The sequence below is a fragment of the Hetaerina americana genome, unplaced genomic scaffold (assembly GCF_022747635.1).
Source record: "Hetaerina americana unplaced genomic scaffold, ioHetAmer1.1.p SCAF_79, whole genome shotgun sequence".
NCBI lineage: Eukaryota > Metazoa > Arthropoda > Insecta > Odonata > Calopterygidae > Hetaerina > Hetaerina americana.
In genome coordinates this window covers 1,633,464-1,648,285 of record NW_027287416.1, presented here as the reverse complement: position 1 = coordinate 1,648,285, position 14,822 = coordinate 1,633,464, and the positions used below count along the sequence as shown (strand labels likewise).

Sequence of the window (14,822 nt, the reverse complement as noted above, 5' to 3'; positions counted from 1 at the left end):
TTCCAATAGTTTTTCCTTTGTTAAGCCTTACATTACCTCATGCACTTTTTTAACTCGGTGTCATCAGGACATTTGGCCTCAAAATATGGTTAATGGCTTTATTTCATCTTGGTTTCAATGTGATGAAAACGAGATAGTCGAGACCGTAAACTTGATTGGCAATAGGTTTGTAAAAGGGGGAGATAAAAACAAAGTTACAAGTAAAGGGAAAGATAGGGAACACACACTAGGTCACTTGGGTGTTTTTAAGAAACAGCGACCCACGTATACCTGAATCACACATAAAAAAGCAAAATTAATAATAAAAATAAAACAAACTTACAGGCACTCGATCACTAGGGTGCGTTGAGGAATAACAGTCACTCCCGTGAATCGCTTTCACACACACACACTCAGGGTTTGCAAAGATATCTCCTATGCCATGGATCCGTTTTACTCACCATGGAATTAAAACAAAAAATAAAATCCAAAAGAAAAGACCTAAGTTCCCGTTCAAAATCACTCGGATCGTTTAGACCTTTGTGAATTGCACTAACTCGATCTTTCAGGGCTTACAAGGATTTCTCCAAAGCCAGTGACCCGTCAATCACACAGATGAATACAAAGTTATAAAACAGATGTACGCACGCTTTCGCTCATTCACTCAATCACTCGGGTGTGTTCGAAAACAGGGAATTTTGCGATTCACGAGCAGTCACACGTTCAGGGTTTACAAGGATTCCTCCTATGCCAAGGACCCGTCCATCACACAAAAACAAATCATTTGGATGAACACAAGTTCTCGCTCATTCACTCAATCACTCGGGTGTGTTCAGGAACAGGGACCTTTGCAAATCACACGTACTCACACTTACCGGGTTTACAAGGATTTCTCCCATGCCATTGACCCGTCGAACACACAGAAACTCAAAACGAAACAGAAAGGACTAACGTAAATGCGCAATCACTCGGGTGTATTTATTTTTAATTAATTTTACTTTTTTTATGTGATTCAGGTATACGTGGGTCGCTGTTTCTTAAAAACACCCAAGTGACCTAGTGTGTGTTCCCTATCTTTCCCCTTACTTGTAACTTTGTTTTTATCTCCCCCCTTTACCAACCTAGTGACAATCAAGTTTACGGTCTCGGCTAACTCGTTTCCATTCCTTCACGACCGTAGGTGCGTTCATTTTATATTTGTAATTCATGTATTTCTTCCATTCCCCAATCATCACGGAACTTCTTTATTTGTTAGTCCATCTGGTCGTTTCATTTTCCTAATTCTCCTGGATATTATTTCTACATATAGGATGCAAGATTATGTTCCTTCGCAGAAGCGGTGAACAAAAATGGTACCACTCCTCCACCAAACGTGGGGCATCTTACCCTCGAGTCGGGAGCGATGGCCAAAATACGATCGTATATATATATATATATATATATATATATATATATATATATATATATATATATATATATATATATATATATACATATATATGCATATATATATATTTATATTTTTTTCTCCCCGCGGGCAGGAGGAATGACCGTGGGGAGAAAGCAGTTCCGTTCTGCAGGACAGGGGTTAGTCACCACCAACAATTGGTTTACACACCACAAATGACGCAGGTATACATGAAAAATGCCAGGTGTTCAGAGAGGTATCAACTAGATTATATTCTGGTTAGACACAGGTTTAGGAACAATGTGATAAGTTCGCACAGCTTCCCGGGAGTGGATGAGGACTCCGACCACAATTTAGTTGTAATGAAATGTAGCCTCCGTTTCAAAAAGATAAGGCAGGGGCGGCGGGTTAGAAAATGGAATGTAGAAGTATTAAATGGATTGAAAAGGAAATAGTACCAACAGGCTGTATAGGAAATCATGGAGGATGGTAAAGAGCTAAGTACTACCGAAGAAATATGGGAATATATCTAGAAAGGGTTATCTAAAGCCGCAAAAGACACTATTGGAATCGTTAACGCGAAAAGGACTAGGAAACCATGGATCACGGATGAGATGATTACCAAGATGGATAAGAGGATAAAATTGAAGAATGTTCGTTCACAGGTTTCCGCGGCGATGAGTAGGTGATTTCCACATTTTTCGGGCTGCGTCCGCGTATGTCGTTTAAATTCACAACAGTTTCGCCAGCTATCCTGCTGGCGTCCTCAGGTCAAGGATGAAAAGAAGCTGGTTGTCCCGTCTTATATAGGGAAAATCCGGCGCCAATACCGGGAAATTTCTTCGGCCAAACAGGGAACGTCCTCATATTTGCGCGGAATAATTCTTTTCCACGCACTGTGGAGTGGATATACATCCTCTCTGTTAAAGTTTTCTGGCCTCTTAACGATTTCAATGGCCTCTCTAATTATCCTCGGGAAGTATTTTTCTTCTTTCGCTATTATTTTAGCGTCGTCGAACAGATAGATCCATTAGAAAAGTTACAAGACAAGATCGGTAAAAATATCTCCATTTTTCTGTCGCTGAAGTTACATGTAATGCAAACATGTTACAAATATAAAAATGCTTCATTTTAAACTAACTTTTGATAATATTTATACATTGCAACGTGAGCTTTCGCGGCGATTGACTGCTGAAACAGAGGTTATAGGGTTGCCCCTGCAACTTACCCGACTCTACTGCATGTGCTCAATATGGTATTATCAAGTTACGTATGCGAACGGTGTTGCCAAGTATTATTTCCCATTATTATGACACATTTTTGCTGGGAACTAAGGAGTTCTTCTCCAAAATAGGAAATAGTTTTTAACAATATCGCATTACGAGGAATAATATTGGATATGACGAAGACTTCCGGCCACACTGCTCCCTCTTAAATGCTGTGATTAAACCTACACAAACTCTTCTTTACGTTAACACCTGAATCCTAATGCAATTCCCCTACGATATTACGAATATTTATGCCAATTGCCTAGTTAACCTTTATTTTAACCGTCAAGTTTCTCCCTCTCTCCACAGTTAAATCTAACGTGGTGTGTTACTAAAGTTTAGACATACCAATTATTTTCTATGATGATTCGCCCAATCTATCTCACTCGTACCACGGCCCACAAAATTTTCATGGGCGCGAGCTCTAATCTTGTCATTTAAACGAAGAATCCCGTGCCTTAGCGTGTATCCGTGTATTTCCTCTCACCCCCGAATTTTGCATCCACCGATAACGGCAAGATACCGAAAGATTCACGATAAATTGGGGGCGGAATGAAACAGGTATCTCCAAACTTCGATAAAATTCTCTCCGCCGCGCGTCTCGTTCCCAATATCTCGTCACCCAAACTTGCGAGCGAAATCATTTTTCGGAAAGGAATCGGGGCGATATCTCGGGCGTCCGTCACTCCCCCCACCGCGAGACACTGGGAGTCTACGGTGTCCTACTTGGACACACGAAAGGCCCCATCAATCGTCTACGCTCGGTTGGTGCGGGGAAGAGCGGGGGTCCGGGTATGACTCTTCGGTGACGTCCTTGGTGCGCATGTGGGAGGGAGAGGAAAAGAAAGGGAGTGGAAGCTTCCCACCACAGTTGTTTTCGCGCCTTCCGAGTCTTCCCCGCCGCTTCCCCGAGGGCTTTCATTTAATGCGCCGGTTCGCTCCCGATGTGCGGTGCGATATTTTGAGACGGTGCCAAAGGCTTTATGAACTTCCGTGTGGTGGAATCGTTGCTCCGAGGGACGAAAAATCTGAATAATCGAAGTGCGGACTTCTCTCACACCTACACGACCGTGAGAATACGAGAGGAGGTCCTAACAGCCCCTGTCACCGTCTCTCGCACTCGGCGACGGGCAATGAATCGTTTCCGACGAGTTCCTACGATCTATTTAGTGCCAACGAGACTTTTAAAGAGTCCATGCTGCATCGTCCTCCAATGCTCCCACCATGGTGACGAGACTGAATAAGTACCTGCTGTTGCCTATGACCCTGTTTGCCGTTGTAACCTGTATCCTATTCGCGGCCAATTCCTTTTTCGACGGCAGTGGTATCCAGCCTTGGCCCTCCCTCCACGCTCACTGGGATGGTGATCTGTGCGCAAAAATATTAGGAGGTACAGTGAATGGAAATCGAGTCGTCGGTGATATGGAGCCCCAGGGAGAGACGCCTCGAGACGTTGTGGTCGAGGATGTGGCGGATGGGAGCATATTCTTCCACGAAACCTCTTGCTCCAAGGATTTGAACCCGAGGCAGGCCTGCGCCGTGGAATCGGCCGCTAGAACCAACCCGAAAACTCAGGTGATTGCTGCTATTTCTAAATCCGGTATTGTAGGAGGTGACGAGCAGCTGAGGTCATCTCCGTCATAAGTTAGGAATAATTTGGCAGGTGTAGGATTTTCAAGCAGTGGGAAAGGGTGGAGAGAAACCCGGCGGCGGCATTAGTCTCTCATAACGAAAGACGCTAAGGGCCCACCCACAATATAACGTTCCATCCGACGGACTCCCTATTCGACTTGAAACCCTCACCACATGACAACCAATGAAGGGTAGGGATTGCAGTGAAAAATTCAGCAATCCCAGGTATTCGAAGTCAGTAGCCAAACGCTGTACCTGCCTAAATAGACTAGTCGATCTCGTCGTCCCTGTAAGTAGTTAGTTACCAGGTGCTTTAAACATTAGTTTCTTCGCAAGTTTTCTCACCGATTCAAAAAGAACAGTCACCGAAAATGCTCTCGAGTATCGAGTGATGGATCCAGAAAATTGTCCTAGGAATTTTGTATTTTCCAAAGTCTAGTTTTTCCTCTTTAGTTTTCCCATATAGAAATGTAACCCTCACTGATGTTATTGAGCACCATCCTAGGGAGCTGAAGGCGGGAGTATACACCTTGAGTATTTGATATAATGAAACAATTCCAATATATGGTCATGCATGTTTATCCATAAAGTTATAAATAATTAAGTTAGCACCAGTTATGATTGGCTCCTGAAAGGAACTACAGATTTAAAGGTTACACGAAGTCTATTTCACTGCTCCCAATTTCTACTTATTTTTCATAACAACTTAACGCATTAAGGAACATGATCAAAATTGTGTATATAAACTCAAAATCAGATAAAAGGTTTTGTGGAAGCAATACTGAATGTGATCATAATTTGGAATAAAAATGGAGTGAGGAATTCGGAAATCAACCGCGTATTGCTATCGATGTCAAAATTGAAAGGAAGATAAGCACTCACATTAAGCCAGGTTATACCTGTCAAGGTTAAGGAATCTATCGCGTAATTTAAGGTATATAGGTGACTAGTGAAAAAGCGTTATTGTTGTCAAATGTCACACGTCAAGCACGAGTCACACGCCATTATAGTCAATATACAACAATCGAAATGGCTCAAAATGGAAGCATAGGACGTTACGGGTTAGAGTTACAGAACGAACCAGGGATGCACTCCTTACATTATTTTGAATGGTAATGGAACGTATAATTGCTAGGTCGATAGTGAGACACTGCGATAGTAAAGAGTTATGGATGAAAAATCAGCACTGTTTCCGAAACATATACGTGGCATATGTGGAAAGGATGGCAAAGAATTAGGATTTATTGGAAGAGTACTGGGTAAATGTGATGAATGGGTTATATGAGAAATTTCGCTTGTAAGGCCTTATGTAGAATATGCTGCTAGTATATGAGATTCTCATGAAGGTGGATTGATTGCCATATTGGATCGTGGGCAGCGTAGAGGAGCTAGATTTGTAAAACGTTATTATAATAAACTTTATTAATTTTTAAAATTTATTTTAGTTTTAGTACCCTGCAAGCCACCGCTAGGGTGTGTGACAGGGGTTGAATACAAACCAGACTAATTTCTACCCGAATATGACCCTACCGTGGTCGGACAATGCTAGTGGAAAAAATTACATCGTAAATGTATATTTTCTACCCTAAATCTCTCTAATTTTATTCGCATGATCTTCTCTACCTTAGTACGATGGGGGTAATAATACATTTTCAACATCACTACTAAAAAGATATCCTTCCAATTAATGCACGAGATTTAATCTATAATTTAACCTTCGCACCGTCAGTGATTCCCAACCAAGCTGCTCTAATATTTTCGATAAGCTACTAAATGTATCATAACAACGCTTTACAAATCCAGCTCCTGATTGCTACACGGATCCGATTTGGTCTAATTCCACCTTAGTGGCGTATCCAGAGTATTAGAGGAGTTAGGCTGGAAATCACTCTCAGAGCGAATGTTAAGTGACCGATCAAATCTCTTGCATACATAAGAAGGATGTTAGCATTGATGTTGAAAATATATTATTACCCATATCGTACTGCGGTAAGATCATGCGAATAAAATTAGAGAGATCAAGTGTGGAACAGATAGATTTAAGATGCCATTTTTTCCACAAACGATAAAGGATCACAATAACGTTTTCTGACCGCGCTAAGGGGCAAGTATTTTGTGTAACAAGTAGTCTGGTGTATAATCACTCCCCCCCCCCAATATACCCCAGTAGTCGCTTGCAGGGTACTAAAAAACTAGCTAAAAATTATCAATCCGATTGGTTTGCAACCAAGTTTCTTCTTTACCTTCTGCCTATTCTTTTTTCCTTATTTTCCTAGTTAAACTTCTTCATCTTTCTACTTTTGTCTGTGGTTTCCGTTCGACGCGTGCTCTGCTTGTATTAGCGTATCATAATTTTGTTTCTCGCGTCAACACATTCTTCTTCTCAACTTAAAAAGTGCTTGAACTTTATGAACAATGGTGTGCGGAATAGATGTTTTTTCAATTGCTATTTTTTGTTACTGAGTCTTCCTCGAAATGTTACGCAGCACAACGGACAAGTCAGACACGTCAAAATAAACAGATTGGTTCCGTCTTCGTCCACGCGCCGTCCTTCCCTGCGCTCCTCTCCGCTCTCCCGCTCGCTTGGTTTCCTTTCTTCTTCCTCCTTCAGCCAATGGTGACTCAACCACAGCTGATAGACACCCTCTCTTTTTATGGATGCACTAATAAAAGTCGTCTAGTCGTTTGGAGCATGGTATTTCCAGCTTGAGGATTTGAAAGGACACTTTACAAGTGTGGCTAGAAAACTATACCCATATCCCGCTGTAAAAATACCATCGATGCTTGTGCAATGACTCAGTTTTGAGGTAGAGCGTGATATTGTAAGGCTGAAGTCATTGTGAAATAAGTTCACTCCGTTAAACAAGTTTATTTGGTTTAGATAAAAAGTATTTCAGAGAAATTACAGGTCAAAACACTTTGAATATTTAGATCAAGGATTCGTTTTTCACGCGCACGATTCACGAAAACAACACAAAGGGGTAACACTAAGACAGAAATGGGTAAGCACAACGAAAATAAATAGGAAAATACAAGTTACATCCCCCCCTCTCTCACTTCATTACCAGCGTCCTAAAACCTACCGCCACGCATTCTTGGACCGGGTGACGACGAGGTGTCTAGTGATTAAAATTCTAGATCTTAAGTGTTTGTGAACCCAGCCAGCTACATGATACTCAGTCATCAGCGCCTGCGTTGCTCACGATCCCGCCTTTTTTAATGGCTTTTCTTATTTGTCTTCTAAGTAATCAGAAGGGTAGTTACTAACAGTGTAACATTCGTAATGGGTACAACGGATGTTGAATGAATGTCTGGTCGCTCCCCTTCCACGAGTCATTTCGGTGGATCGCGGGGTGCCGTGCGTATCTGGAAGTAGTGGGGTAGAAGTAGACTAGCCAATGACCAAGCACTCCGTGCCACACGTCCTTGCAACGGCTTGCGGGGTCGTGCATAGAGGTAGATGTAGAGATGATGGAACGCGGAATAATATGAGTAAGTGCATTTTGTATACTAAAATGATTAAGTTCAACCGAGAATGGTGGGAACCTCAGTTTCGCCAAAGGAGATTGTGTGAAATTGCAAATGGTTATTTTGCCGAAAAGCAAAAAAGCGCTCCTGCCAGAAATATTCTGGGAAATTCCTTTAATGTTTAAGGAACATGAGAGTTAATGCAAACCACGTTAAGTTTTCGGTTAATGTTATTTTTTGGTTCCACAATTCCAATCCTCACACGGATTTGCTTTGAATGAAACCGTTAACGTAGCCACGAGAATGGTATTCATTGTTTGTTATCTCCTATGGTTTATCGTTTATTGTCAGGATTCGCGAATTTTCTTCGATTATAAAAACCTTGCCGTTGGAGAAGAGTTTATGAATTTTGAGTATGACATGGCCAATGTTATCTTACCCGAATTCCCAAATTATTTGACTTTCTTATCCAGGGGGCGCAAACACTGCTTATCTGAGGATAATATCTCGTTGACTGATGGATGGCCTCCCCTTCGCGTGATACAAGTATGGCGAGGCAGCTGGACTTCCCTCCACGAATACATCTTTTCTCAGGGAAGTGCAGCCGCCACGCATACATCTTTGCTAAAGTCTTACCATTCATGAACTTAAATAACCACGATTACGCCTACCACTAATGGACTAGATGGCTGTAGTAGGTGTGCGCATTCTGAACTTCTTAGCGAGGGTAACACTATAATTGTAAAAATTTAGATATTGGACACAGGTCAGGAATCCTACGTACAGGAATGAAAAGAGTCATGAGCTGAAGATAGCTTGAAGTGGGATATGTAAAAGATAGTAATTAATTAAGTAATATACCTTTATTTAATTAGTAATTGAGTAAAGGTAATTGAACTGGTACCCATGGAAAGAGAATTATACACTCATGACAGAAAAAATTAAAGTACCTGAGTGAGATTCACTGAAAATTATACACTGTTACTTCAGTATTGGAACACAGATATAGCATCCTGTTTACTCAGAACGAAGAGTAATAATTCATTATACTATTCGTTGTCTAACAGTTAGAACTGCTCCCATCCCATAATACTTTTAATTATTAATTTATTTATTTTAATCCATGGAATGCTAATCGACTTGTCCTCCATTGTCATTTGCACCATGCAGATCCAAATCTCACGAGGAAGTAATTTTGTAGCTTGTATGATTAGTTTGCCAGCGATCACCATGGCCGACACCACGTAGAAATTGGTCGTAAAAAATTGGGAGGGTATTGATTTCTATAAATTTCACGGCGGAGGTTTATCTTAGAACTAAAATGGACATTCATTGGCACGTGGTCCTCCGGAATAACTGTCTCATATGATTGCCAAGTGGCCAATTGAAAACTATTGTTATGACTTGTCTCTCTTAAACAGGGATTATAAATATATTAATCTATAAAACTATTTTCATTGCGTTAACCTGCTAGGTTTGACATCTAGCGGCACAAAAATCCGATTTCATGCATTTATCTTGATACTGCTCGAAGATTCTTTATAATACCACGGAAAAATATCCTCGCGAGGAGAATAATCTTGGTGATGGTGACAGGTATACAAGGAAGATGAAAGGTAACAGAAAATATAGAAGAGAGAATTGAAGAAAATCCGACGATGATAAGCTAGTGAGAGCATGTTAAACGAGAAAAGGATAAAATATAAAAAAGCGTTGGGGGTATCATGCAAACCACGGCAACTGATGTTTTGAAACAGCACGCAGATTGACGAAGTGAACACGACGGAGGTCTGGGGGCGACTGCTTTTTCAAGAGGCTAGAACACCCGTTCTGCACCATAATTAACTCCTGCAAACTCACGTGCTAAGTTTTCCACTCCTCAAATTAACTTAGCCAGCCGTTGAGCCCCAAAGATACGTGAAAACGATAAGAGACCTAAAATATTGACTTGACAATAAAAATTGGGTGTCCCAGTCTCTCCACGCCTGAATACTTCATCTACCAGCTCGCCCTCTTATATGGGTTTTCTTATTTGTCTTCTTCGTGTAATCAGTGGAGTATTTATGTAACATCCGTTATAAATGAAAGCAATATTGTTAATAAAGGAAAGGAAAAGCACTCTCCGGTCACCCCTCTTCCACGTACCCTTTCGATGGATTGCGAGACGCCATTTATATGTGAAAGTAATGGACTACAAGTAATTGCTAGTGACCTAACACCCTGCCAGACGTCCTTGCGGCGGCATGCGAAGTATTGTATACTGTAATGGATAAGTTAAGTTTCGTAAGTTCCGAGGTGTTTGATATAGTAAATTAGGCAGAGTTAGTGATTGCATTTAAGAAGATAGGAGCAACTTGGAGAGATGGCGACTTATCCTTAACCTGTACATGCCTCAGACTGATCAAGAAATAATTACGAAGGGTGAATCAAAATTCGATGTATTAGAAGGAGTAAGTCAGGGATGTCCATTCTCACCCTATCGTTTCAACTTATACGTTGAGGAAATAGTAAAAATGGCATTGGATGAACTTGCGATAGGAATGGAAGTCGGTGGGGAGTTCATACGTCAAATCAGCAAGGCCTGGCCAATTAGCCAAGGGGTTACAGTCATCACTGAGCGTATTCAGTGCGATAATCAGTGTGATAGATATAGGGAGAGAGTCAACGTAAACCAAGCAAAGATTATGAGGTTTTCAAAAAAGAAGAAACCTGCGTCTAACGCTGAAAAGGAGTACATAGAGGTCTAGTAGGACCACATAAACTAGAGCATATAGATCAGTTTACCTTACTAGAAAGGGCCAAGATATGAGGAAGAATTGCGTTTGAAAAAATCTTTCAGGAGAGGAAGGGATTTCAGACGCGGACGTTAAATAAGAAGGTTAAAAAAATACTGATGAAAACTTTGGTTTGGAGTGTGGTTTTGTACGGCTCGGAAAAATGGTAATTAGAACACGATGATAGGCGTAGATTGGAGGTTTTTGAAATGTGGGTGTGGAGAAGGATGGAAAAGTTAAAATGGACGGATAGGAAATCAAAAAAAGAAGCACCAGACATGACGGGTAAGGAGAGAGCTTTGGGAGAAATCCAAAGGAGGCAGGAAAGAAAGTTACAGAGCATTTTAATTAGTAATGGAATAATCTAAAATGATAGAGTTGAGGTTGCTAGGCAAACGAGGAGGGGGGAGAAGAAGCATATGAATATTGGATAGAATGAAGGGAGATAATATAGTATATACAGAATCGAAGAACAGTTTCTTATGATGTGAGGTGTCATGTTTTTTTTGAAGGCCTGGAGAAGAAATGTAGAAGTGTACAGTCCATGTCCGTCCTAAACCCACTTTGAACGGTAGACTACCAGAATTAATCATATAATTCCAAAAAAACCTCAGTTTATCGTGACCAAACTTGAAATAAAGTAACCATATATGGACATGAAATTTTATTAACGAATACATTAAAAAATATTCATATATCTTCCTATAATTTTCATACTGGGAGTTTGAAATGATTTTCTTTACTATATACTTTTCTTAGCTTAAAAACAAGATTTTCAATTGAGGCACACACTGTCAGAAAAATGACCATTGGATTAAGCAAGCGAGCGTGGATCGTCCAGGACAGAAAGTCTAATTACGCGTATAAAGTCATTAGAGGAAATATAACAGAGGGGATGTTCTATTTTTTTTTACCCGAAAACCTTCATGAAAAAAAATACTGGGAGGATTACAAAGGCGATTAATTAGTGGGAAGATGCGATATTTTTATTTTAGAGTATTAGTTATATATGAGTATATATGGATAAGTTTGTAATTACCGATTTAGAGTCGAAAAAATTAGCAAAATATCAAGCAAGGGTTCTATAAAAAATAGCAAAGAAATTGGAAATTATAAAAAATAGAAGAGCTAATTACTTACGGGAAAGGAGTTAAGAGATAGTTTGTTAAATATATTACAGGAAAGCGAATAGGATTAGTGGTGTAATGAAATGGAATCAATAGTAAGAAGATGCGGGAGAAAAGCAAGGCTATGCCATCAATATTCTGGGAGTAGGCATGTGAAGTAATGAGTTTGTAATACAAGGCCTTGGTCGTGATGATACTCTGAAATCGATACGCTAAAGCTGATGGGAACAGATATTGATAGAGTTAAGATTCAATAAACGAACTTAAAATCAGATTTAAGCATGCAGTTGGTGAGATTGCAAATGGAGAGCAAATACAAAATTACATCAGTGGACAGCGTGCGCTAGTGGGGGATTCTGTATTTCACTATTTTAGAGAAAAGAATTTTGATTTACCATAGTGATAATTCCTCTTAGCACTGATAATTTTTGCGAATTATTAGATATGACAAATCATGTATTCATACGCTTACGTTGATTAAGGTAATAATAGTACGCGACTGTCAATTCATTATCTACTCTAATTGTCATCTAATATTAGTTGTCATGATAAATACACTAAAAGGCTGGAGAAAACATTTCACATTTACATAACACCGCACAATCAAGTCACCGCAGGGACGTCCGGTGGAGGGTGATAGGACATTAGTCTTTCATGTACAAGTATACGACTCATGCGAAAATATATTTCAAATACATATACTATGCATAAAACATACGGCTGCAAAATGTGGTGGTTTCGTCCCATTTTTAAGGGGGACTTCCTTGGTCACCATTCAGGACCGTGAACCGGCCGCGTTCCCTAATTTTTTCAAAATCTGCACCCCGTCCATCCATTGACGGATCTCCTTTCATCCTGACAGGTGTACGTGCTGATGACCTCCCCAAACGTCAGCATCGGCCGGGATGGAATCAGTCGCTACGCACGGCTGCTCTCGCTTTCCTACCCCAACGTCCGCGTGAATCGCCTTGACCTCCGTACGTACTCGCAAGGGACACCGATGGAAGAGTGGGTCGCAGGCGGCCACCTCACCGCCTCGAAGTGGTTCATGTCCCACGCCTCCGACGCCCTTCGCTACCTCACCCTGTGGAGATACGGCGGGACGTACCTCGACTTGGACATGGTGCTCATGAAACCTCTGGTGGGCATGCGGAACTTCGCGGGAGCTGAGGGAAACGAGGACGTTGCCGCCGGCGTCATTAACGTGGACGGCCCGGGAGGTCCAGGCCACGTCCTCGCCGATGCCTTCGTGCGGGAATTCGTCTCCGACTTCCGCGGTTACGAGTGGGGGCACAATGGTCCAGGCGTAATCTCCCGGGTTCTAGCCCGCGAGTGCAACACCTCCGTGGGCGCGTGGTCGGGTTGTCCCCAAGGGTTCCGGGTGTACCCCCCGTCAGCCTTCTACCCGATTCCCTGGAGGGAATGGCGGCAGTATTTCAACGAGAAGGGAGCCTCCAGGGAAGCGATGGGTGCGACCAACCAAGCGGTCGCGGCGCATGTGTGGAACAGGCACAGCGTGGGGGCCAAGGTAAGGGTGGGATCCCATCAACTGTACGGGCTCCTGGCAGCCCGATACTGCCCCGTGGTGTACCGCAACTGCGGGAAGACATTCTGACCAACCCCTCCTCCCATCCTCACTCTGGTCTTGATCTCGTCAAGGAGCAAATGGTGTCCCTTGGTCTGAATGGTGGAAAGGACGACGGGAGTTTTTTGCGCGTTTGGCAAATGCGTCCATTCGAAGCATTCGGTGCTCGCGAAGCGTTTCCAGAATTCTTTTGCGTTCTCCGAACAAGATTTCGCCCACAGATTAAAGCCGAGAGTTTCCAACTGGATCGAAGGAAACGATGTAGATAAACTTGGAGGAAATGCATGAGAATTTACATGCTGGCCGCAAAGACTTAATTGTTTCTAAATGGAGAAATTTGGACGTGCCAACGGCTCTTCAAAGATTCAATGGCTATAATTTATTCCTAACTACACTGTCTAGTTAGCTACCTTAAAGATTACTGCACTTCGCCTTCCGACTTAAATGTACATTTGGAATATGAACAATTAATCGTGGTCACGTGAAACTTGAGACTTGAAAAATCCATATTTGTGATTTTTTAGTGGCACGTTAGAATTAATTTGGATATCTTTCGTACTGCTGTGTTTTACTGTTGGATCTGTAAAATTTTCATGTGATGGGCAGGAACGGCTCATGAGGGAATGTTGATAACGTAATTATTAAGACTAAGTGCAAGTGTGTCAGTTGATTATTTGCAAATAACACAATATATGAGACGAGTAAACTTTCACTTCTAACATACTAATTAGTCATCCCCTCATCCTGAAGAGTCCTCTTGCCTTGCAGGTCTTCTCTCAAGGGGATAAGTGGCATTGCTGATCTCGCGTTATCTTTTTTAAGCATTTAGGCACAGCGTAGAAGAAGAAATCAAAAGCTGCCTCATTCATACATGAAGAAAGTACATTCTATAAGTTTACTTTAGTAAATCAATAATTTAATATATAATTTCCTCCACCTAAAGGTTATTATTATTATATACGGTATTTCAGTTTTGATTAAAGAAGGGATTTCGACATGAATACAATAGAAAATATTTAGAAAATCTTATATTATTCTTTCCAACTCAATGAATGGGGAGTACATAAATTTGAAACGGAGGAAATAAAAATGTTCGACGCAGCCATGCTTACAGTTTTCTTTAACTTGAAGTGTAAGAAAAAATTAGATATTCCAACAGATTTTGGAAGTTGTACAATTTTGATTTGAATCAAAGAAATATGTCATATGATTAGAATTGTATTGCAACTTGAATCCTGCATCTTAAAACTGGAAATCTTGAATTGATACTTAATCCTGAATTGAAACTTGTATCCTGAACTCTCATTAATATAAATAAACAACAACTTTGTGATGCAATGTTATTTAAGTAGTACATCGGTGTAGGCGAGATTGTTATTTTTTATTTATGTTAAACGGAGTTATTTTCTCACAGTGTAATCACTGCTGTAGCATTAAAAATCTTAATTTACTTTTTCAAATTGTGTTCTTATTTTCGAAAGCGACGATCTCAAATCTTTAATTTGGTTTCGATTTCAGGGTGAATAAGTTATAATGTGTCATGTGGAGACAGGATTCGTATCTGTATTTCTCCACAGGTTT

The 14,822-nt window shown here is 41.0% G+C and overlaps 1 protein-coding gene across 1 annotated transcript; it reads left to right on the top strand.

Annotated features, from left to right (window-relative positions):
* The first annotated feature begins 3,879 nt into the window (after positions 1 to 3,879).
* LOC139697516 (lactosylceramide 4-alpha-galactosyltransferase-like) lies at positions 3,880 to 13,317 on the top strand. The gene is made up of 2 exons (XM_071596248.1): positions 3,880 to 4,230; positions 12,519 to 13,317. The coding sequence occupies exons 1-2, from the start codon at positions 3,880 to 3,882 to the stop codon at positions 13,269 to 13,271; spliced, it is 1,104 nt and encodes a 367-aa protein (XP_071452349.1). The 3' UTR covers positions 13,272 to 13,317.
* Positions 13,318 to 14,822: the final 1,505 nt, after the last annotated feature.

Excerpts from the sequence above, each read along its gene's own strand:
- LOC139697516 (XM_071596248.1), top strand. The coding sequence starts at position 3,880 with ATGGTGACGAGACTGAATAAGTACCTGCTGTTGCCTATGACCCTGTTT. Across the intron at positions 4,231-12,518 it reads GAACCAACCCGAAAACTCAG|GTGTACGTGCTGATGACCTC; the intron begins GTGATTGCTGCT and ends TCATCCTGACAG.